At 50.5% G+C, this 26,180-nt stretch overlaps 1 protein-coding gene across 1 annotated transcript; it reads left to right on the top strand.

The window, feature by feature from the left end:
* The first annotated feature begins 691 nt into the window (after positions 1 to 691).
* LOC132575761 (uncharacterized) lies at positions 692 to 26,180 on the top strand. Its single transcript, XM_060244451.1, has 6 exons — positions 692 to 748; positions 2,544 to 3,044; positions 3,278 to 3,392; positions 4,446 to 4,522; positions 22,969 to 23,356; positions 25,999 to 26,180. Exons 2-6 carry the CDS (start codon positions 2,598 to 2,600, stop codon positions 26,178 to 26,180), a joined length of 1,209 nt encoding a protein of 402 aa, XP_060100434.1. The 5' UTR covers positions 692 to 748; positions 2,544 to 2,597.

The following is a 26,180-nucleotide window of genomic DNA, read 5'->3' as shown; positions in this document are numbered from 1 at the left end:
ACAACCCCCTCCCCTCTAAAACAGCCATTTCCTTCAAGGGAACTGACCTCTGTAGCCTGGGGATAAAGTGTCATCTGGAGAGGTCTCCAGGCCCCGCCGGGAGGTTGGCCAGCCTAGCAGAGACCCTGCGGGAGGAGAACCCCCCTTCCTCCAGCCTGGGGGCCCCTTGCAGGGATAATAGGGAAGGGGGCTTAACCTTCACCCCGCACCAGCTGTGCACCATCGCCTGCCGGACCCCAAAGCGGCCCTCAGCATCTCCCTGGATGTGCAAAGAAGGGCCAGGAGGCCCCACCAGGTTTTCTCTCCAGGGGGGCAACAGAAATGCCAAACGGCCTGTTGAAAGAAGACCCTCATCTCATCAGCACCAACCCCCCCCCCCTTGAGTTTGACGGTCGTCATTCTACGAGGGGGAGGACTCAGGAGGGGGGACCCAGCTGCAACCCCCTTTTTCTGAGCTGCCTCAACAGCACCGGGGAGGAGCGCAGCCCCCTGCTGCAAAGTTTCTCCCAAGCAGCCCCATTGAGCAGCACAAGGCGGGGCTGACGGCAGCCTACGTGAAGCTCCTCTGCAGCACTGGAAGGGTTAAGACAGCTGAGCTGCTTGCTAGAGAGGCCGAGTAAGTGGGGGGGGGCAGGAGAGGGAAGGAGCTTTTTCCTGTGGGAGGGGTTTGCTTTTGCAGGGGGAGGTCTGCAAAGAAGCTGTAGCAGGAGAGAAACGCTTTGCAGCCGCTGGATCCTGCAAGTGGAGGGTAAAGGGGGGGGGGGGAATAACATTTAGATCTTGGGAGGGAGGGAGGCGGGGATAATTGCAAGCCGTGGCTGTCTCAGGTGGGCCGTTTTCTCCCGGGGAACTGATCTCGGTCTCCTGCAGGTGGGTTTTTATCTCTGGGAGCACTTCAGGCCAGGAGATTCACAGAAACAGCTAAAGCCACCCTAATCAAGCACTGTGAATACATAGCTAGCTAGCAAATTTTACTGCAGATCCAAGTATTATTTCTCATGTTCAATAATCAATAGATCAGTCCGCATCTCTCTCGTGCATATGTCCCTTGCGCAGTTCACAATAGAAAGTGCCCTAAACGTCCCTTAAAGTGCAGGCGTCTTCTTGGCCTCTCTCAAGAGCAGGGGGAAAGCGCTTGAGCTGATCCTGTATTTCTTGAATAAGGAGCTTGCAAAGAGGCTTCTCCGTTTCCTGTGTCGGTTGCAGTATAAAGGGGGAGCCTTGTGAGGACGGGGTGGATCAATTTCTCAGGGATTTCTTTGGCACTGCAGGAAACTTTGTTGGTTATTTATTCAGGGTTGCTGATTATTTTGGCTTCAGGCACCGAGAGGTTGGTAACTGAGGAACCAGTTTTGCTCTGCTATGGAAGCGGAGTTTGTTGGGGAGCAGCGATAATCAGTGTGATTAAATGTAAAGAAAAATTAAATATATGAAACTGACATTCTCTTGCTGGTCATTTTCATTCTGCAAACCACAACCGAAGCTGGCCTTTTGGGGGAGCGGGATGAGTTAGAAAAGGGGTGTGGGCTGGGGGAAGGGAAGTCCAGCCTGCACCTGAACCCGCTGCAGCCCCCTCCTAAGACCCTGATGTGGGGCTAGTGTGGGGCTGTGGCTGCCAGTCAGTGTCCAAGGCCTCCCAGCAGAGGAGAGGATCATTTTAAATGCCTCCGTTGCCAAGGTGGAGAGCCCCAAGCAACCCCATTGGTGCTCATGCAAACACCACCCCAGCCCACCAATTGGAGCATTAGGCGGCTCCCCTGACAGGCAGAGAGGGGTGGAGTTTGCTGATGTGGCCACGCCCCCAATGGATGCAGGGTCTGGAGGAACAAAGGCCACACAAGAATCTACCACTGTGAGGAACATGCCAGGTAAACACACGGAGGAACCACGCCTGCTCCAAACTCATCGCCCTGCCCCATCCCTCCACAGCTCACTCGGCAGAGGCAGCTGCAACACAATGCCAGATTCTCCCTCCTGCACTGGGGTTAGGGTGCGAGGATGGGCATCCTTTTGCCAGGCGAGAGAGGCACAGACCCCCAGGCAGCACAACAGGGAGGAACACCAGAGCACAGTCCCAGGAGGGGAGGGTTCAGATCTCACTAAGGGAGATGCCAACAAGACTATGAAGCCTGCCTTTGGGGAGCCCAGTAAGGAATCCCAGATGGGATCACATGTATGAATCATTCATGCTGATTGGCTTCTCGCAATGGCAGGTATTTTGGCTGATCCTCCTCCCAACTACCATCTCCACCACTGAGATAATTAGTAGCCATGCAAAGGTCTTCAGAGTCTCGGCATAGGCTTTATTCCAAATAGTCTGGACTCTGGAAAATGGCTCTTCTTTCAGGGTGAGCGGGAATACGGGGGCTGGGAGAGAACTGCGATAATTCTCTAGATGAAGGACTTGTGTTATATTTCCTGCTTCTCTTGGGGCATGGAGGTTGTATTTATATGTGCATCAGTATGTCTGCAGGTTTGTGTATGTGTGTGTGTATGTATCTTTCTTTTGACGCACTCCTTTCTGTCTCTCTCCATCCCCTTAGGGAGTTGCCTCCTTTCATAGCCATGTTAATAAAGGCAGCTTTTCAGAGACAGAGATGACTCAAGAGAAGGGGAAGGAGATGGAAGAGCAGGACCCAGAAGGAGCTGGAGCTGGCAAGAGAGCAAGGAAGAGTCCCCATCCCATCCCACCTGGAAGTGGTGCTGAATTCTGGGAAAGAGCTGTGCCAGAGGTCCTGTCTAAAGACACCACGACCTCAGATGTACACTGCCAATACTTCCGGCAGTTCTGCTACAATGAGGCCGATGGGCCCCGAGAGGTTTGCAGCCAGCTCCATGGACTTTGCAGCCAGTGGCTGAAGCCGGAGAGGCACACCAAGAAGCAGATCCTGGACCTGGTGACTCTGGAGCAGTTCCTGACTCTCCTGCCCCAGGAATTGCAGGGCTGGGTCAGAGGATGTGGGCCGGAGACCAGTTCCCAGGCGGTGGCCCTGGCCGAAGGTTTCCTCCTGAGTCAGGCAGAGGAGAAGAGGCAGGCAGAACAGGTGAGGGGATTCTCTCCTGTATGTCTAATTCAAGCAACTAAATCTGACCTTATCTTAAAGTTTCCTTCCCAGATAACTGCCCAGAGCCTCTTCTGCTAGAAGATTTCTGATCCCTGCAGGTACCTCACCATCTCTGCTGAGAGAAGGGTGCAGAGTCTGGTAGTGGGGCAGGATCCCTTCCTTGGTCTCTTTTCCATTCCATCTCTTACCCCTTTCCCTGGCTGCTGTTTCAGATGCGAGGACCACCTTTGGAGATGGAAGCTGCAATCCCTGAGGCAGAAAGAGCTTCCTTGGAGCAAGGGCAGAGGGTGCCGGCGGTGGAGCGTGCCCAAGATGCCCTCTCCTGTGGTAAGGACTTGTTGTGCCTGGATGCAATCGGGGCAGCCCGTGAATGTGGTGGATAGAGAGTTCAGGTCGAGCTGGGTGGGAATACGTATTTCTACAGACAACACAATTAATTGGTGGCACTCAACGTCCACAAACTGTGATGCCTCCAAAAGGAGATTAGAAAAATTCGTAGAGGTCAGTGTCTCTCATTATATTATAAAAAAATCACATCTCACCTTCCTTCCATCAGAATTTCAACTTGCCAAGGTGGGGGGGGGCGGGGAGGTAGATCAGCCTCAGCAGAGCTCCTCAGCCTGGTGAATAAAGGGAACCTCCACCTTCTGGGGCAGCCAGACTCTGAAAACGTGTCCCTGGGGGCCAATAATAATGGGTAACTGTGGCTTCTGTGCTTGGCTTGAAGGGGGCTGCTGTGGGCAGCAGGGGGTGGAGGAGGGATGGCAGTTGATGGCCCAGCACTGTCAGGAACTTTGGGGAGGGACTTGGGACGGGACTTGGGACAGATGCGATATCTTGTTGACGTTTCATCTGGCTGAAAATCTGGTTGTGAACTTAGCATGCCCAGAGACACTCTGAAAACTCATTCTTATTACCTTCAACTCTCCAGAACTGCTTGATTCGCGTCTGGTACATTGTGACAGTGAAGTTTCATGCTATGGCATTTCCACCTAACCCTTTCCCTCTCCATAGAGCAGGGGTGGCCAACGGTGGCTCTCCAGATGTTTTTTGCCTACAACTCCCATCAACCCCAGCCAGCATGGCCAATAGCTGGGGCTGATGGGAGTTGTAGGCAAAAAACATCTGGAGAGCTACTGTTGCCACACCTGCCATAGAGGAAACCCAAGTCTCATAGAAGTCTGAAATATTCTGGCATCATTTATAATCCCTGAGGCTCATAGGTCCTTGGTGTTTCTCTTCTGCCTCTCCCAGAATGTAATAAAAAGTATTTTAAAAATCTGTCGAACATAAATAGGGTAAAGTTTCACAGCCCCAGAAAGGAGGTGTGTGAAGCAGGGAACAAACAAGCAAACACCCTTCCTTTCTCCCTTGTTTCAGGAACAGGCAGTGAAGAGATGCTGTTGAGCCTTCGTCTTTTCAGAGGGGTGGAAACGGCTGCTGCACCTGCAATCCAAGTAGGAGAGAATTGGGGGGGGGGGGCACAGCCTGAGTTCCTCCTATTTTCTCAGAGGAGTTTTTGCTCCTTCTGTTTCTACAAAGGGTCTGTGTGAGAGATCCCTTGAATACTATTCCATTTACCCATCCCAAGCCTTCCTTTCCATATCTCCCCAGACGACTCCCTTCCAGTGTGCAATCTCTACAAGGTGTGATATCTGAAGAGGAGGGAATCTGCTTTTTCTTCCAGGGTCCCTTTTCCTTTGAAGAGGTGTCCGTCTCTTTCGCGGAGGCAGAGTGGGCCCTGCTGGATCCGGGACAAAGAGCTCTGTACAGGGAAGTCATGCTGGAGAACTATGAGAATGTGTCCTCTCTGGGTAAGGATCTTTCATGGGTGCCATTCCGTTGTGATGAGGAATGAATCCAAATACTGAATAGCACTGCATCATTTTGAGGCACGTCCTACCACTAGGGGAGGGGCTGTGGCTCCCTGGCAGAGGATCTGTGTGGAATGAAACGGTCCCCAGTTCAATCGGCAGCATCTCCAGAGAAAAGGATCAGGTAGGAGGTGAAATGAAAGACTCTGCCTGAGACCCTGGAGAGCCGATGCTGGACTGAGCAGATGATACTGACTCCAAGGGATCAAGGGTCTGATTCAGGATAAGGAAACTTCACGTATTCCTAGAATTGGAACTGACCTCTGGGGTCATCTGGGGGAGGGGGCAGAGATGCCCATATGCAGCATGCAGCAACGCAAGGTGAAAGAACTGCCAACAGCATCCTTAAATTCTGTCATACAAAAGGGGCTCTTGATGTTCCAGTCACCCAAAAGCTATTTCAAGTGAAGGCAGTTGCAGAAAGGCTCTCTCTCCCTCCTTCCTCCCCATCTATTTTCCTCCCTCCCTTCCACACTTCCTCCCTCCCTCCTTTCCTTCCTTCCTGCCTTCCAACCTCCCTCCCTTCCACCCTTCCTTCCTCCCTTCCTTCCACACTTCCTCCCTCCCTCCCTCCTTTCCTTCCTTCCTCCCTCCCTTCCTTCCACCCTCCTTCCCTGCCTTCCACCATCCCTCCCCCTTTCTTTCCTTCCTTCCACCCATCCTTTCTCCCTCCCTCCATTACTTATTTATTTATTTATTTCTCAAATTTATATCCCGCCCTCCCTGTCGAAGCAGGCTCAGGGCGGCTTCCTTCCCTTCCTCCCTCCCTCCTTCCCTCCCTCCCTTCCTTTCCTCCCTCTCTCCCCTCCTTCCTTCTTTCCTCCCTCCATCCCTTCCTCCCTTCCTTTCCTCCCTCTCTTCCTCTTTTCCTTTCTCCCCTCCTTCTCCCTCCGTCCCTTCCCCCCTCCTTCCATCCATCCATCACTCCCTCCCTTCCTCCCTCCCTTCGTTCCTCCCTTCCTTCTATTCTTCCTATCATCGCTTCCTCCCTCGCTTCCTCCCTCCCTTCCCTCCCTCCCTTCCTTCCACACTCCCTTCCTCCCTCCCTCCCTTTCAGCCTGAGGGACTAGTCCCGGGTGGCCAAACCGTGGCTCTTTCACACAGATCGTGTGGCTCCCAAAGCTCCCACTGCCCTGTCGGCCAGTTTGGAAGAGGCATTTGTCTTTAAATCACTTTTCCAAGCCTAGCCAGCTGAGAGGTTGGAGAATGCAGTAAAAGTTGATTTCTTTTCACCTCTCTCTCCCTCCTCTCTCCCCATCTATTTTCCTCCCTCCCTTTCTTCCTTCCACCCTCCCTTCCATCCTTGCACCCTCCCTCCATTCCTCCATTCCTCGCTTCCACCCTCCCTTCCTTCCTCTCTTTCTTTCACCCTCCCTCCATCGCTTCCTTCCTTCCACCCTCCCTCCCTTCCTTGCACCCTCCCTCCGTTCTTCGCTTCCACCCTCCCTCCTTTCCTTCCTCCCTCCCTTGCTCCCTCCCTCCTTTCCTTCCTTCCACCCTCCCTTGCTTCCTCCCTCCCTCCCTTCCACCTTCCCTCCCTTCCACCACCCCTCCCTCCCTCCCTCCCTCCCTCCTTTCCTTCCTTCCTTCCTTCCTTCCTTCCTTCCTTCCTTCCTTCCTTCCTTCCTTCCTTCCCCTCTCCTTTACTCCCTCCCTTCCTTCCTTCCCTCCACCCTTTCTTCCACCATCCCTGCCTTCTTTCCACCCTCCCTCCTTTCCTTCCTTCATTCCACCCTCCCTTCCACCATCCCTCCCTCCCTCCCTCCCTCCCTCCCTCCCTCCCTTATTTATTTATTTATTTATTTATTTATTTATTTATTTATTTATTTATTTATTTACTTATTTATTTCTCGAATTTATATCCCGCCCTCCCTGCCGATGCAGGCTCAGGGCGGCCTCCCTCCCTCCCTCCCTCCCTTCCTTCCTTCCTTCCTTCCTTCCTTCCTTCCTTCCTTCCTTCCTTCCTTCCTTCCTTCCTTCCTTCCTTCCTTCCTTCCTTCCTTCCTTCCTTCCTTCCTTCCTTCCTTCCTTCCTTCCTTCCTTCCTCCTTCCTCCCTCCCTCCCTCCCTCCCTCCCTCCCTTCCTGTCATCGCTTTCTCCCTCCCTTCCTTTCTCCCTTCTTTCTTTTCCTGCCTCCCTCCCTTCCTTTCCTCCTTCCCTCCCTCCCTTCCTTTCTTCTCTCAGATATCTGACATTCATTTCTTGCAACTCTCAAAACCCTAAAGTTTATTCTATGTGGCTTTTACATTAAGCAAGTTTGGCAACCGCTGCACTAATCCATTTGCTATTATTCGATACTTTTCAAGCTAAATGATTGAAATCGGTGCATAACAAATCACAGTTACTTGGATTTCCCCCTCCCCAGGTGCTTCTAGCCATGACCTGGGCTCAGGCCAAGGTCGTTCTTAAACTGAGGATATAGAGAGACAAGCAGATCTTCATAGAATTCCAAATGCAGAGTGCCCAGTCAAATTGGATATGGTTCAGTCTGAATAGCATATCGAACACACCTTGATGTAAAGAAAAACCAGAAAAGCCTTCACAGTGGCTGGATGTGAGGCTCTCCCCTCTGTGGTGCTGGAGGGCAAATTCAGAAGAGATCCTTTTGCACAGAGACTTTGTGAATGTGAGTCTGGGGAGACAGAAAATATTGAGCATCTGATGCTGAGAAGTTAGTGGTATCATGAGGTTCGAATTAGATTAATTCAGCCTCTTATAAAAGAGATGCCTGGGCAGACAGATGGGAGGGGGACGTATTTTTAAATATTAATTATTCTTGGGGAAACGTGGATGTGTGGTTCAGATCAGCCAAACTTTCCTCCTATAGTCATATAGATGCTGCTAGATCTTACTCCCTTTCCAAGTGCTAACAGTTTCTTTCTCTCTTTCCCAACAGAAGATGAGCAGAGGAATGTGGAGGGTGAGGAACTTTATCAGAAAATGCCACATAGAGCTAAAAATGAAAACTTGAACAAAATTGTCAGGAATCAAGGCAAACTTAAGAGAAAGAAAGATGGTGGTATGGTTGAGAAGCGTTATGGAAGAAAGCAGAATGTACATTTTCCAAGGCACAGGATAATGAAGGCAAGGAAATCCATTCAATGTGGAAAGTATTTCAGAAATACATCACAGATCCTTGTACACCAGACAATACAGAGAGAGGAGAAACCTTCTGAATTCTCAGAAATGAGTAATAAATTCAGTCAAAGTAGAATCTTTCAGCTGCACCAAAAAACCCACAGAGGAGAGAGAACTTTTACATGCACAGAGAGTGGAAAGAGATTTATTAAGAGTGGCAGTCTTCAACATCGTCAGAGAACCCACACAGGGGACAATCCTTATGAATGTTCAGAGTGTGGAAAGAGATTCAGTCGAAGAGGCAGTCTTGAACTTCATCAGAGAATGCACACAGGGGAGAAACCTTTTGAGTGCTCAGAGTGTGGAAAGAGATTCAGTGAGAGTGGCACTCTTCAACGTCATCAGAGAACCCACACAGGGGAGAGACCTTTTGAATGCTCAGAGTGTGGAAAGAGATTCAGTGAGAGTGGCAATGTTCAACGTCATCAGAGAACCCACACAGGGGAGAATCCTTTTGAATGCTCAGAGTGTGGAAAGAGATTCAGTCGGAGTGGCAGTCTTCAACTTCATCAGAGAACCCACACAGGGGAGAAACCTTTTGAATGCTCAGAGTGTGGAAAGAGATTCAGTCAGAGTGGCCATCTTCAACGTCATCAGAGAACCCACACAGGGGAGAAACCTTTTGAATGCTCAGAGTGTGGAAAGAGATTCATTCGGAGTGGCAGTCTTCAACGTCATCAGAGAACCCACACAGGGGAGAAACCTTTTGAATGCTCAGAGTGTGGAAAGAAATTCAGTGAGAGTGGCAGTCTTCAACGTCATCAGAGAACCCACACAGGGGAGAAACCTTTTGAATGCTCAGAGTGTGGAAAGAGATTCAGTCGGAGTGGCAGTCTTCAAAATCACCAGAGAACCCACACAGGGGAGAGACCTTTTGAATGCTCAGAGTGTGGAAAGAGATTCAGTGGGAGTGGCAGTCTTCAACTTCATGAGGGAACCCACAGAGGGGAGAGACCTTTTGAATGCTCAGAGTGTGGAAAGAGGTTCAGTGGGAGTGGCACTCTTCAACGTCATCAGAGAACCCACACAGGGGAGAAACCTTTTGAATGCTCAGAGTGTGGAACAAGATTCAGTCAGAATGGCAGTCTTCAACTTCATCAGAGAACCCACACAGAGGAGAAACCTTTTAAATGCTTAGAGTGTGGAAAGAAATTCAGTTTGAGTGGCACTCTTCAACGTCATCAGAGAACCCATACAGGGGAGAAACCTTTTGAATGCTCAGAGTGTGGAAAGAGATTCAGTCAGAGAGGCAATCTTCAACTTCATCAGAGAACCCACACAGGGGAGAAACCTTTTGAATGCTCAGAGTGTGGAAAGAGATTCAGTGGGAGTGGCAGTCTTCAACTTCATGAGAGAATCCACACAGGGGAGAGACCTTTTGAATGCTCAGAGTGTGGAAAGAGATTCAATGGGAGTGGCAGTCTTCAACTTCATGAGAGAACCCACACAGGGGAGAGACCTTTTGAATGCTCAGAGTGTGGAAAGAGATTCAGTGGGAGTGGCACTCTTCAACGTCATCAGAGAACCCACACAGGGGAGAAACCTTTTGAATGCTCAGAGTGTGGAAAGAGATTCAGTCAGAGTGGTAGTCTTCAACTTCATCAGAGAACCCACACAGAGGAGAAACCTTTTAAATGCTTAGAGTGTTGAAAGAAATTCAGTTTGAGTGGCAGTCTTCAACTTCATCAGAGAACCCACACAGGGGAGAAACCTTTTGAATGCTCAGAGTGTGGAAAGAGATTCAGTGAGAGGAGGAGTCTTGAACAGCATCAGAGAAGACACAGAGGGGGGAATCGTTAGAATTCTCAATATCCGGCCGCGGCTTGCCACACCTGGACTCATTAATGACCCCAACGGATGCTTTGATGTTGGAGAGACAGCATCCCAATGAATGAGACCACTCCCCACCCCCCCTTGAACTTGCTGATAAACTCCAAACACGAGAAACCTTTTCAGTGCTTAGAGTGTGAGAGAAGATTCGGTTCGAGTGGCACTCTTCAGCTGCATCAAAGTACCCGCACGTGGGGAGAAAACCTTTGAGTGTGCAGATTCAGTCAGTGTGACAATTTTCAAAAGCATATATGAACTCTTGTAAGGGAGAAGCCTTTTGGCTTTTCAGATTGTGGAAAGAGATTCTGTTGCAGAAGCACTCCTTGATGGCAACTGAGACCCCACACAGGGAAGACACAATTTTAATGTTGGGAGCTTTGAAAGTGATTCAGTCGGAGATGTTCTCTGCTACTGTGTCGAGGAACCCGCACAAGGAGGATCCATGTAACCTCTTAGCCCATAAAAAGAGCTTTCCCCCTATTTCATGTGTAAAAGACAACCACAGACCACAAAAAGTATTGATGCCAATTGCTTATAAGGCTCTAATCTGCAGAAGAAACCTTACTCTAATCAGAAAGAAATGTTATAAGTGCTTGGGCAGGGTTTTTTGTTGTTCAGTCACACAGTTGACGCCGACTCTTTGCGACCCCACGGACAAAATCACGCCAGCCCCTCCTGTCTTCCACCAACCTCCAAAGTCTGCTCAAATTCATGTTAATTACATAAATAACGCTGCCCAGCCGTCTCATCCTTTGCCGTCCCCATCTTCTTTTGCCTTCTGTCTTTCCCAGCATCAGGATCTTCTCCAGGGAGTGCTCCCTTCTCATTTGGTAGCCAAAGTATTTGAGCTTCAGCTTCAGCGCCTGACCTTCCAGGGAACACTCAGGGTTGATTTCCCTTACGACTGACTGATTGGATCTTCTTGCACTTCAAAGGACTCTCAAGATTCTTCTCCAGCACCACAGCTCAAAAGCATCTATTCTTCTGCTCTCGGCCTTCCTTATGGTCCAGCTCTCACAGCCATACATTACTACTGGGAATACCGTTGCTTTGACTATATGGACTTTTGTTGGCAGGGTGATGTCTCTGCCTTTTATTATACTGCTCAGGTTCACCATAGCTGTCCTCCCAAGGAGCAAACATCTTTTAATTTCATGGCTACAGTCACCATCTGCAGTGATCTTGGATCCCAGAAATGTGAAGTCTGTCACTACTTCCATGTCTTCCCCTTCTATTTGCCAAGGTGTGATGGGGCCGGATGCCAGGATCTTAGTTTTTTTTGATGTTGAGCTTCAAGCCTACTTTTGTGCTCTCCTCTTTCACCCTCAAGAGGTTCTTTAGGTCCTCATCGCTTTCTGCCATTACAGTGGTGTCATCTGAATATCTGAGGTTGTTGATGTTTTTACTGGCAATCTTAATTCTGGCTTGTGCTTTATTCAGGCCAGCATTCCGCATGATGTACTCTGCATATAAATTAGATAAGCAGGGTGACAATATCCATCCTTGTCGAACCCCCTTTCCTATTCTAAACCAATCAGTTGCTCCATATCCCGTTCTGACAGTTGCTTCTCGATCCTTATATAGGTTTCTCAGGAGACGTGTGAGGTGGGCTGGTGCTCCCATCTCTTTAAGGACTTGCCACACATCTGCATTGTTTTTTCCTTCTTCGTTTAGGGAAAAGGTTGTGTCCAATGTCAGCTTGAGGACCAACAAAGTTTTATTCTGAGTAGAAGCTTCGTTGTGGAAGCACACTTCTTCAGATAGTGAAAGAGAACTTCCTCAAGCCTTTCATCTAGGTAGAAAGAGGGTGGGCGGAGGGTTAGTTGCCAGGCAGGGCCAGTTAGAGTCACGATGCAGAAGGAACTGGGCCCTGAGTGGGAGAGACCAGGCTAGCCTGATCTTGTCCGATCTCAGAAGCCGAGCAGGGTGGACTCTGGCAAGTGCTTGGATGGGAGATCTCCTTGGAATACCAGCAGTGGGGAAGCAGAGGCAAGCTTTATTTAGCTACCTCTCTGGATATCCTCCAGCAGGGGTCAGTCACCAGAGGTCGTCATGGCCTTCAGATGCACACACACACACCAAAAGACGAAGAAGAAGATGCATCAGTCACTGGTCATAAGTACAGCTGAGACTGGACTAAAGCAGCTGGTAAAACCTAAGCCAGGGGTGTCCAAACTGGCTCGGGAGCCACATGTGGCTCTTTCACACATATTGTGCAGCTCTCAGAGTGCAAGGAGGACCTTAATGCAGGCTTACTCTCAAGTAAGCTTACTTAGCACTGGGACCACAGTCGGCCTCTGAGCACTGAGATAGGCAGATATTTAACTGAGAGTGAAGGGGGGAATAAAGGGGAAATAGGCAGGCTTGCAAGCGCTTCTCCTCCACCACACAGGTCACCCAGGGGCCTAGAGCGGGGAAAGCCAGTGCAAGAGCTGAGAGATCCCCTGGAAGGAGGGATGGAAGTAAAGGGGGCAGTGCCGGGTTCCCCCCATAGTTTCATAGCTCTTGGAGGAGCTGCATTTCCTAACCTAAGTGTCATTGCAAAGAGATACATAATGATGCAAACGGAGATGAGAGATTTATATGGTGCCTGTTGTGGGGAGAAAAAAAATAGAATTGAGGTTTGGGTCCAACATCAAACCATCAGAGTCATATTTATTTGCTGTTGACCTGTTGCAGTAAAAAGGCCGAGACCATGAAGCATTTTTTCTTTCTGCTTTCCTTTACACTCACCCCCCCCCCCCACTATCACACACACAGTCTGGGCCCCACACCAGCAGGCAGAAGGGGGAGCCATTAACACAGAGAAAAAACTGTTGCAGTTCACAGAAAATGACCTTAGAATCATAGAGTTGGAAGGGACCTCCAGGGTCATCTAGTCCAACCCCCTGCAGAAATACCTCCCTCTAAATTCACTGAATCTTCATTGTTGTCAGATGGCCAACTAGCCTCTGTTTAAAAACCTCCAAGGAAGGAGAGCCCACCACCTCCTGAGAAAGCCTGTTCCACTGAGGAACCGCTCTAACAGTCAGGAAGTTCTTCCTAATGGTGAGCTGGAAACTCTTTTGATTTAATTTCAACCCATTGATTCTGGTCCTACCTTCCGGGGCCACAGAAAACAATTCCACTCCATTCTCTATACGACAGCCCTTCAAGTCCTTGAAGATGATGAATGCCAGCAGAATGCCAGCATAGAATGGTAGAATGCCAGCAGGGGGGTGGGGGCTTTCCAGTGTTTTGCACTGAGTGTCACATGTATGACTGTCTGCCCACAGGACAGAAGTCTTGGGTGTGTGCTCGATGTAAGGAGCTCCTGGTCCTCAGGGAACGAGTTCGTACCCTTGAGGCCGAGGTGACTGCCCTGGAGAAGCAGAGACGGTCAGTTAGGCAATTGGGAAAGACTCTCGGGGGCGTATTAGATGAGCCCCGCTCTGAACGTGGCAGCCCCGTTGCTGCCAGAGAGCGTGAGGGTCGAGAGGGAACAGGGCACCGTGCTGAGGATAAGGGGAATGCACCCTCAGAAGGGACCTCTTCTTCGGTTGGTGAGCGGGTGTCCTTTCGCGCCAAGGAACCATCCCTGGGCAGGGGTAGAGGGGGGGTTTTGGTAGTTGGTGATTCGATCCTTAGGCAAGTAGACAGCTGTGTGGCAAAACCGCGTATTGACCGTATGGTGACTTGCCTGCCTGGTGCGAAGGTAGCGGACATTACGCGTGTAGTAGATAGGCTGATAGACAGTGCTGGGGAGGAGCCTGTGGTCGTGGTGCATGTTGGCACCAACGATGTGGGGAAATGCAGTCGTGAAGTCCTGGAGGAGAAATTTAGGCTGCTAGATGGGAGACTTAAGGCCAGGACCTCCAAGGTGGCCTTCTCGGAAGTGCTACCTGTTCCACGTGCAGGGCAGGAGAGACAGGCGCAAATTAGAAGTCTCAATGTGTGGATGAGACGATGGTGTAAGGAGGAAGGGTTTAAGCTTGTTAGGCACTGGGATGCTTTCTGGAACAAGCGGGAGCTGTACAAAAGAGACCGTCTCCACTTGTCTCCGGATGGAACCAGGCTGCTGGAGCTTAAAATCAAAAAGGTGGCAGAGCAGTTTTTAAACTAAATCTTGGGGGAAAGCCGATAGGAGATGGAATGTCTCTGGTTCGGGAAGACTCATCTCAAAGAGATGAAGGGTTGGCTTCTATTTTTCTACCAGGTAACGGATCAGAGTTGTCCACTGTGATGGTGACAAACAGTATGGACTGTCTGCCAGAGTCTCAAGGCGGCAGGAGGGAGATGGCGGGCCTAGCTTGCCTGGGAAATTATAAATGTTTGTATGCAAATGCTAGAAGTGTCCAAAGTAAAATTGGTGAATTGGAATGTTTAGTGTTGGGAGAAAACATAGACATTGTGGGAATTTCAGAAACTTGGTGGAATGAGGAGAATGAGTGGGACACGGTGATTCCTGGATATAAGTTATATCAGAAGGATAGGGAGGGAAGGGTTGGAGGTGGGGTGGCTCTGTATGTCAGAGAGGATATACGGTCCAGTAAGACTGAGGTCAGAGAATTAGATTCCCTTTTAAAAATGCTTTGGGTTGAAATAGAGGGCCCAAAAGGAAATTTAACTATGGGAGTTTGTTATCGCCCACCAAATCAAAAGAGAGAAGACGATTATAATATGATGGAAGGATTAAAGATAGCGGCTAAACGTAAAAACTGTGTCGTAATAGGTGATTTTAACTACCCGCAGATTGATTGGGTCAATATGTGTTCTGGTCGAGAGAAAGAGATTGAGTTTCTTGATGCTCTCAATGACTGTGCGATGGAGCAGATGGTCTCAGAACCTACCAGGGGTAGGGCGATCCTAGATCTGGTCCTAAGTAATGCCCAAGACTTGGTGAGAGATGTAAAAGTGATTGCGCCGCTTGGGAACAGTGACCATAATGTTATTGATTTCACCGTTTGTATAAATAGGGAGTTGCCCAAAAAGACCGCCACAACCACATTTAACTTTAAAAGGGGTAAATTCTCTGAGATGAGGAGGCATGTGAGGAGGAAACTGAAAGGAAAGGTAAATACGGTCAAAACCCTTGGAGAAGCTTGGAGACTATTTAAAACTATAATCCTAGAAGCTCAGATAAAATACACACCACAAGTTAGGAAAGGCACAAACAGGTATAAGAAGAGGCCAGCATGGTTAACAAACAAAGTAATGGAAGCTGTAAAAGGTAAGAAGGACTCCTTTAAGCGGTGGAAAACCAGTCCAAGTGAGATTAATAAAAGGGAACACAGGCAGTGGCAAATCAAATGCAAGACTGTGATCAGGCAGGCAAAAAGGGACTATGAGGAGCATATTGCAAAAAACATAAAGACCAACAATAAAAATTTCTTCAAATATATTAGAAGTAGGAAACCAGCCAGGGAAGCAGTGGGGCCCTTGGATGACCATGGGGTAAAAGGATTACTGAAGGAGGATGGGGAAATGGCTGAGAAGATGAATGCATTTTTTGCCTCTGTCTTCACCGTGGAAGATGAGAAGTGTTTGCCCGCCCCAGAACCACTAATATTGGAAGGGGTGTTGAAAGACCTGAGTCAGATTGAGGTGACAAAAGAGGAGGTCCTACAACTGATAGACAAATTAAAAACTAATAAGTCACCGGGTCCGGATGGCATACATCCAAGAGTTCTGAAAGAACTGAAAGTTGAACTTGTGGATCTTCTAACAAAAATCTGTAATCTTTCATTGAAATCTGCCTCTGTTCCTGAGGACTGGAAGGTAGCAAATGTCACCCCCATCTTTAAAAAGGGTTCCAGAGGAGATCCGGGAAATTACAGGCCAGTCAGTCTGACTTCAATACCGGGAAAGTTGGTAGAAACCATTATCAAGGACAGAATGAGTAGGCACATTGATGAACACGGGTTATTGAGGAAGACTCAGCATGGGTTCTGTAGGGGAAGATCTTGCCTCACTAACCTGTTACATTTCTTTGAGGGTGAACAAACATGTGGACAAAGGAGACCCGATAGATGTTGTTTACCTTGACTTCCAGAAAGCTTTTGATAAAGTTCCTCATCAAAGGCTCCTTAGAAAGCTTGAGAGTCATGGAGTAAAAGGACAGGTCCTCTTGTGGATCAAAAACTGGCTGAGTAATAGGAAGCAGAGAGTGAGTATAAATGGGCAGTCTTCGCAGTGGAGGACAGTAAGCAGTGGGGTGCCGCAGGGCTGGGTACTGGGTCCCATGCTCTTTAACTTGTTCATAAATGATTTAGAGTTGGGAGTGAGCAGTGAAGTCGCCAAATTTGCGGATGACACTAAATTGTTCAGGGTGGTGAGAACCAGAGAGGATTGTGAGGAACTCCAAAGGGATCTGTTGAGGCTGGGTGAGTGGGCGTCAACGTGGCAGATGCGGTTCAATGTGGCCAAGTGCAAAGTAATGCACATTGGGGCCAAGAATCCCAGCCACAAATACAAGTTGATGGGGTGTGAACTGGCAGAGACTGAGCATGAGAGAGATCTTAGGGTCGTGGTAGATAATTCACTGAAAATGTCAAGACAGTGTGCGTTTGCAATAAAAAAGGCCAACACCATGCTGGGAATTATTAGGAAGGGAATTGAAAACAAATCAGCCAGTATCATAACGCCCCTGTATAAATCGATGGTGCGGTCTCATTTGGAGTACTGTGTGCAGTTCTGGTCGCCGCACCTCAAAAGGATATAGCATTGGAGAAAGTTCAGAAAAGGGCAACTAGAATGATTAAAGGGCTGGAACACCTTCCCTATGAAGAAAGGTTGAAACGCTTAGGGCTCTTTAGCTTGGAGAAACGTCGACTGCGGGGTGACATGATAAGAGGTTTACAAGATAATGCATGGGATGGAGAAAGTAGAGAAAGAAGTACTTTTCTCCCTTTCTCACTGGGCCATTGGCCTGATCTAACATGGCTTCTCTTATGTTCTTATGATCCTATCACCTCTCAGCCGCCTCCTCTCCAGGCTAATCCCCAGCTCCTTCAACCTTTTCTCATAGGACTTGGTCTCCAGACCCCTCACCATCTTTGTTGCCCTCCTCTGGACCCGTTCCAGCTTGTCTATATCCTTCTTAAAATGTGGTGCCCAAAACTGAACACAATACTCCAGGTGCGGTCTTACCAGAGCAGAGTAAAGCGATACCATCACTTCACGTGATCTGGACATGATACTTCTGCTGATACAGCCCAAAATTGCATTTGCCTTTTTAGCCGCCGCATCACACTGTTGACTCATGTTCAGCATATGGTCCAGCATATCATCCACCTCACTGCTCCAAAGTGCCTAATAGAGAAAGGAAGAGAGCATCCTTCTCTTAAGTGTCTGAACAGATTACAGGAAGGACAGGTTCTCAGGGCCAAGCAAGCTGGAACAGTAAGCAGACAAATGGTGGCCAGCATAAATTGTTTTATTACTCTCTATACCGGCAAAAGTAAACATCCTTCTAAGCACATCCTCTACGCCAGGGGTGGGGAACCTCGATCCCAAGGGCCGTATACGGCCCTCGAGGTCACTTGGTGTGGCCCTCGGGGATTGCTGGGCCGAACCAAGCCATGTGGCAGCTAGGGTTGCCAAGTCCAATTCAAGAAATATCTGGGGACTTTGGGGGTGGAGCCAGGAGACTGTGGGGGTGGAGCCAGGAGCAAGGGTGTGACAAGCATAATTGAACTCCAAAGGGAGTTTTGGCCATTTCAAGGGACCACACACTTTTTAAATGCCTTCCTTCCATAGGATATAATGGATAGGTGCACCTTCTTTGGGGAGCTTATAGAATTGGATCCCCCGGTCCAATCTTTTTGAAACTTAGGGAGTATTTTGGGCACAGCCACTGGATGCTATACTGAAAATGTGGTGCCTCTACCTCAAAAAACGGCCCTCAGAGCCCCAGATACCCACGGATCAATTCTTCATTACTTTCTATGGGAATAAGTCTCCATAGGGAATCATGAGTACCCAGCAGACATTTCCCTCCCCTCCCCCTGCTTTCTGACGACCCTGAAGCGGGGGGAGGGCCTCCAAGCCAGGGGATCCCCTGCCCCCACCTGGGGATTGGCAACCCTAGTGGCAGCCTCTCTGGGCCCTGGCTAGCCAGCCAGAATTGCTGCAGGGCCTGGAAAGGTTACTGTCACAGTTCACTTTCCACTTAATTATTCCAGATGCTGTGGCCTAATATGCTAATGAGTGTGACCTAATACGCTAATATTAGGGGATGTGGTCTAATATGCTACTGACTTCATGCTGGGCTTTTCTACAAAAAAGCTCTGGACCTATGCATTTGCCTAGGGCGATGGGCCATATATGTGTGTGTGTGCGCGCGCGCACCAGATTAGGCTCTCCCCACACGACTTCATATAGAAAAACAATTATTTGCATTAATTTTGCTGGCTGGCCTGAATCATTCTCCCTTGGCAGAGCACTGTTTTTTAAGTCATAATAATAATAATAATAATATAATAATAATAATAAATTTTATTTATATCCCGCCCTCCCCGCCTAGGCAGGCTCAGGGCAGCTGTTGATAATTTTTTATGGCCTGCAAATGATGTTATAAATATCCATATGGTCCTTGGCAGAAAAAAGGTTCCCCACCCCTGACATAGAGATAGAAGCAGTGCAAAGTGAAAGTAATTCCAGATAAATGGCAAGAATAAGCCTGTCCTTAGGCTAAAGTACACAATATCCTTCCTACAAGACCCCCCATTTTCCCTCCAGGATGCTCCAGGCTTCTATGGTTTCCTCCTCCCTAGGAACAAACCCCCTCCTGTTTTTACAGAAGGTCTCCACCCCACCATTGACCCCATGTCAGGGAGTGCAGCCAATGATATTGCTCTTCCATGCATGTGTTCCCCCCATGCAAACGCATCTGTAAGACAGCCCTCTTCTGGCTGGCCTATAATTAACTGGCATTAGAAATTCTATAGAAGGTTCAGTGTAGTATTTTGATAGATCGCTGTTTAAATGTTTTATTATTTTATTGTTTTAACTGTTGTAATTGATGTATTTTAAATTTAAAATTCTATGTTAAATTTTATATGTTGTGAGCCGCCTTGAGCCGCTTCGGTGGGAAGGGCAGGATATAAATTGAAATAAACTGAAACTGAAATCTATGGGAGGGGTGTATTCCTCGCAGCGCATCCTTGCCTGCCCACCCTCCACTGTCTGAGCTCTACTGGCCAAGTAAGGGGGGTTGCCCCTGGGGGAGGAGGGGGGAGTGTTTGCATTCCGCCTTCTTGGCTGAGAGGGCCAAGGGAAGCCCAGCCTAGTTTTTGGGGGGAGGGATTTGGGTTTGGCCCCCTTTCGCTGGCAGTTCTTTGCATTTGGGCACTCCTGGGGTTACACCCCTCTTAGGGCCCGGGCTAGAGACCAAGGGGGGCTGGGAAAGACAGAGGGTGGCCGCAGGGAGGATTGGGGGGGCTGCTTTGAGATTTGTGCTTCAATTGGGACACAGTTGCCAACCTCCAGGGAAGTGTATTTGCACAAATAGAACTTTGGCAATGTTGCTATATTTAACATACATCTATTCAAATGGAGATATTAATAACAAGTTTTGCGCCAAACCAAATTCCCAAAGCTGAGTCCACTCATAGCAGTCTTCAGAACACCGGATGTCATGCTATGGCTTTCATCGGCGTGAAGTAGAATCCTTGTCAGGGCCGGTCCTAGGAGGGCTGCACCCCAGGCAGCCTGCTTCCCACCGCCCTCTCCACGATGCTGCACCCCATTGCCTGCACAGCAAGGGAGAAGAGATGGAGGCGGGGAGGGCGGCAGGAAGGGGACAGGAGAGCAAGAAAGCCGGCCAAGAGACAGGAAGGCAGTGCGAGAGCGGGGAAGGCAGCATGAGAGCCAGAAACCTGGCCGAGAGCAGGGAAGGCAGCATGAGAGCCAGAAACCTGGCCGAGAGAGGGGAAGGCAGCATGAGAGTGTGAAAGCTGGAGTGAAAGCAAGAAAGCTGGCGTGAGAGCAGGGAAGGCCTCTGAGAGTCACAAGGGGAGGGCTCCCAATTCAGCACCCCCCTGGGCCAGCACCCTAGGCAAATGCCGAATTTGCCAAGTGGAAGGGCCGGCTCCGATCCTTGTTCCTTCTAGATGGTTTCTGATGTACATGAAAAATCCATTCATATGATATTCCTACAATATTCATAATCCCATAATATGGAAAAATTAAAAATTGGATCTACATGGATCCTTATCAATTTGTATGATTTTTACATTGAAATGAAATGAAACCACCACCATATGAACATAAGAGAAGCCATGCTGGATCAGACCAACGGCCCATCCAGTCCAACACTGTGTCACACAGTGGCCAAAAAAAAACAAGTGCCATCAGGAGGTCCACCAGTGGGGGTAGAAGCCCTCCCACAGTGCCTCCCCCCAAGCACCAAGAATACAGAGCATCACTGCCCCAAACAGTTCCAACAGTACGCTGTGGCTAATAGCCACTGATGAGCCTCTGCTCTAGATGCTTATCCAATCCCTCTTAAAGCTGTCTATGCTTGTAGCTGCCACCACCTCCTGTGGCAGTGAATTCCACTATAGACCATGTCTTAGACCAGGGGTCCTCAAACTACGGCCCGCGGGCCAGATGCGGCCCGCTGAGGACGTTTATGCGGCCCACCGGGTTATGGCAAAATCAGACCGGAAGTGACGTTCAACCTAAACTCGCGTTAGCAACGCACACTTCCGGCACTGGGCTGAGGCGGCGGAGACAGAGTGTGAGGTGATACCGAGGTGAGGTGAGTTCCCAGGCCGGGGTGTGTGGTGTGGGGAAGGGAGAGAGATGCAGAAGACGGAGAACTGACGACCCGCGGCCTTGTACAGTAACGGCAGTCCGGCCCTCCAACAGTCTGAGGGACAGTGAACTGGCCCCCTATTTAAAAAGTTTGAGGACCCCTGTCTTAGACTATAGGCAGCACCACAAAAATTGCTCCTCCATAGATTCGTGGTGACATCATGCCGCAAAAACATGGTTCCAAAGCCTGGATCCTCATGAATTCATTTGATTTTTTTTTTTACCAAAATGAAATAAAGCTGCCCGCACAGGGCATGTGTTAGACCAGGGGTGTCAAACTCATTCGTTACGAGGGCGGGATCCGACATAAAGGAGACCTTGCTGGGCTGGGCCATGCCAGGCTGGGCCATGCGTGCACCTATTTAAGATTAAGTGGCAGAGATATACATTTTATAAAGGATCCAGAAAACACGCTTAAGGATTATATGTTGTTAAAGCCTTTCATGGCTGGAGTCCATTGGTTGTTTAGATTTTCCGGGCTGTGTAGCCTTGGTCTTGGCATTGCGAGACCTGACGTTTCGTCAGCAGCTGTGACTGGCATCCTCAGAGGTATAACCCAGGGAAAACTTCAGTTTTCTGCATTCTACCTCTGAGGATATCAAACACAGTTGCTGGCAAAACGTCAGGTCTCACAATGCCAAGACCATGGCTACACAGTCCAGAAAATCTTCAAGAAACAAAGATTTTTTCTAAAACTCTGTAAAACAGGCTTAAAAATTAGCACTTCTTGTTCTTAAAGGTGCTCTCTTTGTATTTCTCCCATGGGATCCAGGGAACTGGGCAAAGGAAGCTCTGGCTTTTTCCTTCCTTCCTTCCTTCCTTCCTTCCTTCCTTCCTTCCTTCCTTCCTTCCTTCCTTCCTTCCTTCCTTCCTTCCTTCCTTCCTTCCTTCCTTCCTTCCTTCCTTCCTTCCTTCCCAGAGGACCAGAGAGGGTGGAATCTCAGCTAACAGAAGGAATCGATGCTTAGCTCAGTAGCTCTGCTGTGCAATTGAGAGAGCCTGGCAAAGTAAGCTCCCCCTACCTCCCCAAGGAAGCTGCCATGGGATTTGTGCCTCAATTGGTACAGGATTGCCAACCTCCAGGGAGGGCCTGGAGATCTTCTGGAATACCAGTGCTTGTCTCCAGAGACCACAGAGATCAGCCCCGCCCCCCCCCCCCCCCAGAAAGGGCAACTGCAGACGGGGGGCTCTGTGGCATCAAAGCCCTATTAGTCCCACCAGCTTTTCTCTGGGGAGGGGGGGCAAAAGAAACGCTCAATGGTCCATTTTAATAATAATAATAATAATAATAATAATAATAATACTTTTTATTTGTATCCCGCCCTCCCCGCACAAGCAGGCTCAGGGCGGCTCACAACATATAAATACAATACAATAAAATCATACATAGCAATAAAATCATCTTAAATCAATATACAGTTACATTAAAATTAACATTAAGGTGCTAAATAGATCTTCTTAAGTTCAGTGGAAAGAAAAGAAAACATACACAGCGACATTATCTTAGCTCGGTATGGGCGAAGGCTATTTTGAAGAGGTATGTCTTACAGGCCCTGCAAAATTGGTCTAAGCATCGCAGGGCCCGTACCTTCTCCGGGAGTTGATTCCACAGCAGTGGGGCCGCAATGGAGAAGGCCCGATCCCGGGTGGTCTTTAATCTGGCCTGCCTTGGCCCAGGGATATTCAGCTGGTGCTTACTGTAGTGTATTGCAAGGGCGCCATAACGAAATAACGCAATAGCGGAAACTCTGCCACGAGCGGCCAGGTGCGGAAGCGACGGGCTGTCCCCAGTCGACTCCGCACAGGGCGCGAATGCCCCGCCAATCAACAGCTAAGGCGGGAAGCTCAACTAGCCGGGATTGGGCTGGCTAGGCAGAGAGGTTGATCCGGGCGATGTATATAAGCGGGACCCGGCCCGCGTGTTCCCCAGTCCTTGTTACAATGTACCCTCAATAAACTATGTTGCCCTATACTCGTCTCCAGACTCGGTACATTATAGTGGCGACAAGGATGGGATTCTAGCCGCGTCGGCTATCCCGGAGACAGGGCAACCCCACGCGCCCCGACCGCAGCCTGCCACCATGGCACTCCCGAGTGGTACCACGGGCCACATCGAGGCGTTCAACCCTGCGGATCCCGAGGCCTGGGAGTCCTACTCGGAACGGGTTGGATGCTACCTGAGGGCCAACCGAATCACAGAGGACAGCATGAAGAGAGACGTTCTCCTGAGCGTCTGCGGGGCCGTCACGTTCGAGATCGCTAAGGGTCTCTCGGCCCCCGCCAGACTCACTGAGAAGTCCTACGAGGAGGTCGTCAGGTTCCTCACGGGCCGTTTCTTACCCCAACCTTCACGGGTGGCCTGCCGGTTCCTCTTTCACAAGAGGGACCAAGCCCAGGGAGAATCAGCCGCCGACTACCTGGCTGCCCTACGACAGATTGCAGGCAACTGCAACTTTTCAAACATGGAGGAGACCCTGGCAGACCGGTTTACGTGGGGCCTACGAGACGAGAGGCTCCAACAGAAGCTCTTCGCGAAGGAAGAACTCACACTTCAGAGCGCCTTCAGCGAAGCCGTGGCATTCGAGAGGACCACCTGGACCTTCTCCAAAGCGAAGACTGAGGCCATCCACCAAGAGGAGCTGGACCCCGACCGCCAGGAGGAGGGAGAAGCGTTCCAGCTGCGCCGCCCAGCAGGGGCAACCACCCGAGCACCACAGCGACGCCGAGCGACAGAGAGGCCGCCCGCCACGAAGTGCGCCAGCTGCGGCGACCCCCACGACAGGCGGGACTGCCAGTACCGGACCTGGGACTGCAGAAGCTGTGGAAAGACCGGCCACATAGCACGGGCTTGCCGAGCCAAGTCCAACTGCCGGAGACCGACCATGCACTACGAGGCTGCCAAGTCTCACTCCACAGCCTCCACCACATTACAGGTACTGAACTTGCCCCTGACCACCCCCATCAAGATCAAAATGGTGGTCCTCATCGAAGGAGCCCCATGCCTCATGGAGGTGGACTCAGGCTCCTCCATCTCCATAATCACGGAGGAAACCCTGAGGAAGCTGTGCCCCCACCAGCGGTTGCAGCTGTGGCCAGCAGCTTTTATACTACGGGACTTTCAGAAGAATCCAGTCCAAATTGTGGGGTGGGCCATGGTACAAGTAGAGAGGGGATCTTTTAGAGGGCCGCTGGACATCCTGGTGGTCAAGCGGCAGCTTACCACCCTGTTGGGACTAGCGTGGTTCGGCACCTTGGGGATCCATTTGGAGGGGGTTGGGCAACCGTCACAGCCAGAGGGTTCGGTGAGGTGTGCCGCGAGTTCCCCGACGTGTTTGACGGGTCCCTGGGTAGCTATAAGGGGCCGGCCATTTCCCTACCGCTCGACCCGACGGTCAGGCTGATCCGGCTCAAGGCGAGGAGGGTTCCCTTCGCCTTAAAGCCCAAAATTGAGGCAGAACTGGACCGCCTCACAGCCCAGGGGTCCTAGAGCCGGTGGATTACGCCATGTGGGAGACCCCCATAGTGACCCCGATCAAACCAAACGGGGAGGTGCGGATATGTGCGGACTACAAGTGCACAATAAATAGGGCCCTCCAGGATAATCCATACCCAGTGCCGGTGGTCAGCCACGCACTGGCAGCCCTGGCGGGATCAAAGATTTTCGGAAAGCAGGACTTGGCACAAGCCTACCAACAGCTCCCAGTAGACGCCAAAACGGCCGAGACCCAGACGATCGTGACCCACAGGGGGGCTTTCAGGGTGCATAGGCTACAATTCGGGGTCAGCGTGGCTCCGGGGATTTTTCAGAGTATAATGGATGCTCTCCTTAAAGGGATCCCCAAAGTCCAACCCTTTTTCGATGATGTTTTAATCGCCGCCCCGGACCCCGAGGGGTTCAGCAACTGCCTCAGAGAAGTGCTCCACCATTTCCAAGCAGCAGGGCTCAAGGTGAAGCGGGAGAAATGCTTGCTGGGGGTACCGCGAGTGGAGTTCCTGGGATTCGCAGTGGACGCTGAGGGAATCCACCCGACAGAGGAAAAAACCTGAGCCATCGTGCACGCCCCGGCTCCCACCTGCAAAGCGGAGCTACAAAGCTTCTTGGGGGTGCTCAATTCTTATCACACATTCATACCCCATAAAGCGGCTATCGCGGAACCCCTACACCGGCTGCTAGACAAAAAAGCCCCTTGGGTGTGGGGCAAGTGACAAGCCGTCGCATTCCAGGCAGTCAAGGACGTCCTGGACTCCAACGCGGTGCTCCATCATTTTGACGAGCGCCTGCCGGTAATCCTGGCTTGCGATGCGTCGCTGTATGGGGTGGGCGCAGTCCTGGGGCACCAGCTACCGGATGGGAGGGAGGTACCGGTCGCTTACTACTCCCGCACACTCACACCCGCAGAGCGCAATTACGCGCAAATCGACAAGGAGGCCCTGGCCATCGTAGCGGGGGTCCACAAGTTTAATGATTATTTGTATGGGCGGAGGTTCACAATAGCTACAGACCACAAGCCGCTTTTGGGTCTGCTGGCCCCGGACCGCCAAACCCCCCAAATCCTGTCACAACACGTGTTGAGGTGGAATCAATTCCTCAACTCTTACATGTATACCCTAGTTCACAGAGCCGGCAAGGCCATGGGCCACGCAGACGCGCTCAGCCGCTTGCCGCTTCCAGACACGGGCCCAGATCCAGCCCCAGCACACCACATCATGTCGGTCGAGTCCCTCCCGGAATAGCCCCTCCACGCCGCGGAGGTGGCTAAGGCCACCGGAAGAAACAAAACACTGGCCAGGGTCCTCGACTGGGTGGTGAGGGGGTGGCCGGATGGGAACATGGGGGAGGAGTTTAAGCCCTACAAAATGAGAACGGACGAACTAGCGGCCCACAAAGGGTGCATACTATGGGGAAGCCGAGTGGTGGTCCCCCCCACTACAGAAGTGGGTCCTGGAATCGCTCCACGAAACCCACCCCAGCATAGTGAGGATGAAGGCCCTAGCCAGGAGCTATGTTTTGTGGCCAGGGGAGATCGAGAGCTGGGTCCGGAGATGCAGCGTGTGCCAGGAGTCGCGGCCGGAACCACCCAGCGCCCCGGCCACAAGGTGGGAAACCACAAGGAAACCTTGGTCCAGGCTCCACATAGACTTCGCGGGGCCCTTCCAGGGGCAGATCTTCCTGATCATAGTAGACGCATATACCAAATGGCTTGAGGTCATTCCGGTAGGGTCCACCTCATCAGCAGCCGCAATCCGAGCGCTGCGCAGAGTACTGTGCACCCACGGCATCCCGGACACAATAGTCTTGGATAACGGGGCAGCTTTCACCTTGGGGGACTTCCAGGAGTTCTTCCAGAGATATCTGATCAGGCACGTAAGGTCCGCACCCTTCCACCCGGCCACCAACGGCCAAGCGGAGCGAATGGTCGGCACGACCAAAGAGGCCCTTGGCCGAATCGTGCAGGGTGACTGGACTACAGACTAG

Source organism: Heteronotia binoei, chromosome 8 (genome assembly GCF_032191835.1).
Source record: "Heteronotia binoei isolate CCM8104 ecotype False Entrance Well chromosome 8, APGP_CSIRO_Hbin_v1, whole genome shotgun sequence".
Lineage (NCBI taxonomy): Eukaryota > Metazoa > Chordata > Lepidosauria > Squamata > Gekkonidae > Heteronotia > Heteronotia binoei.
Note: the sequence above shows the minus strand (reverse complement) of the source record. Positions and strands in the feature narration are given on the sequence as shown.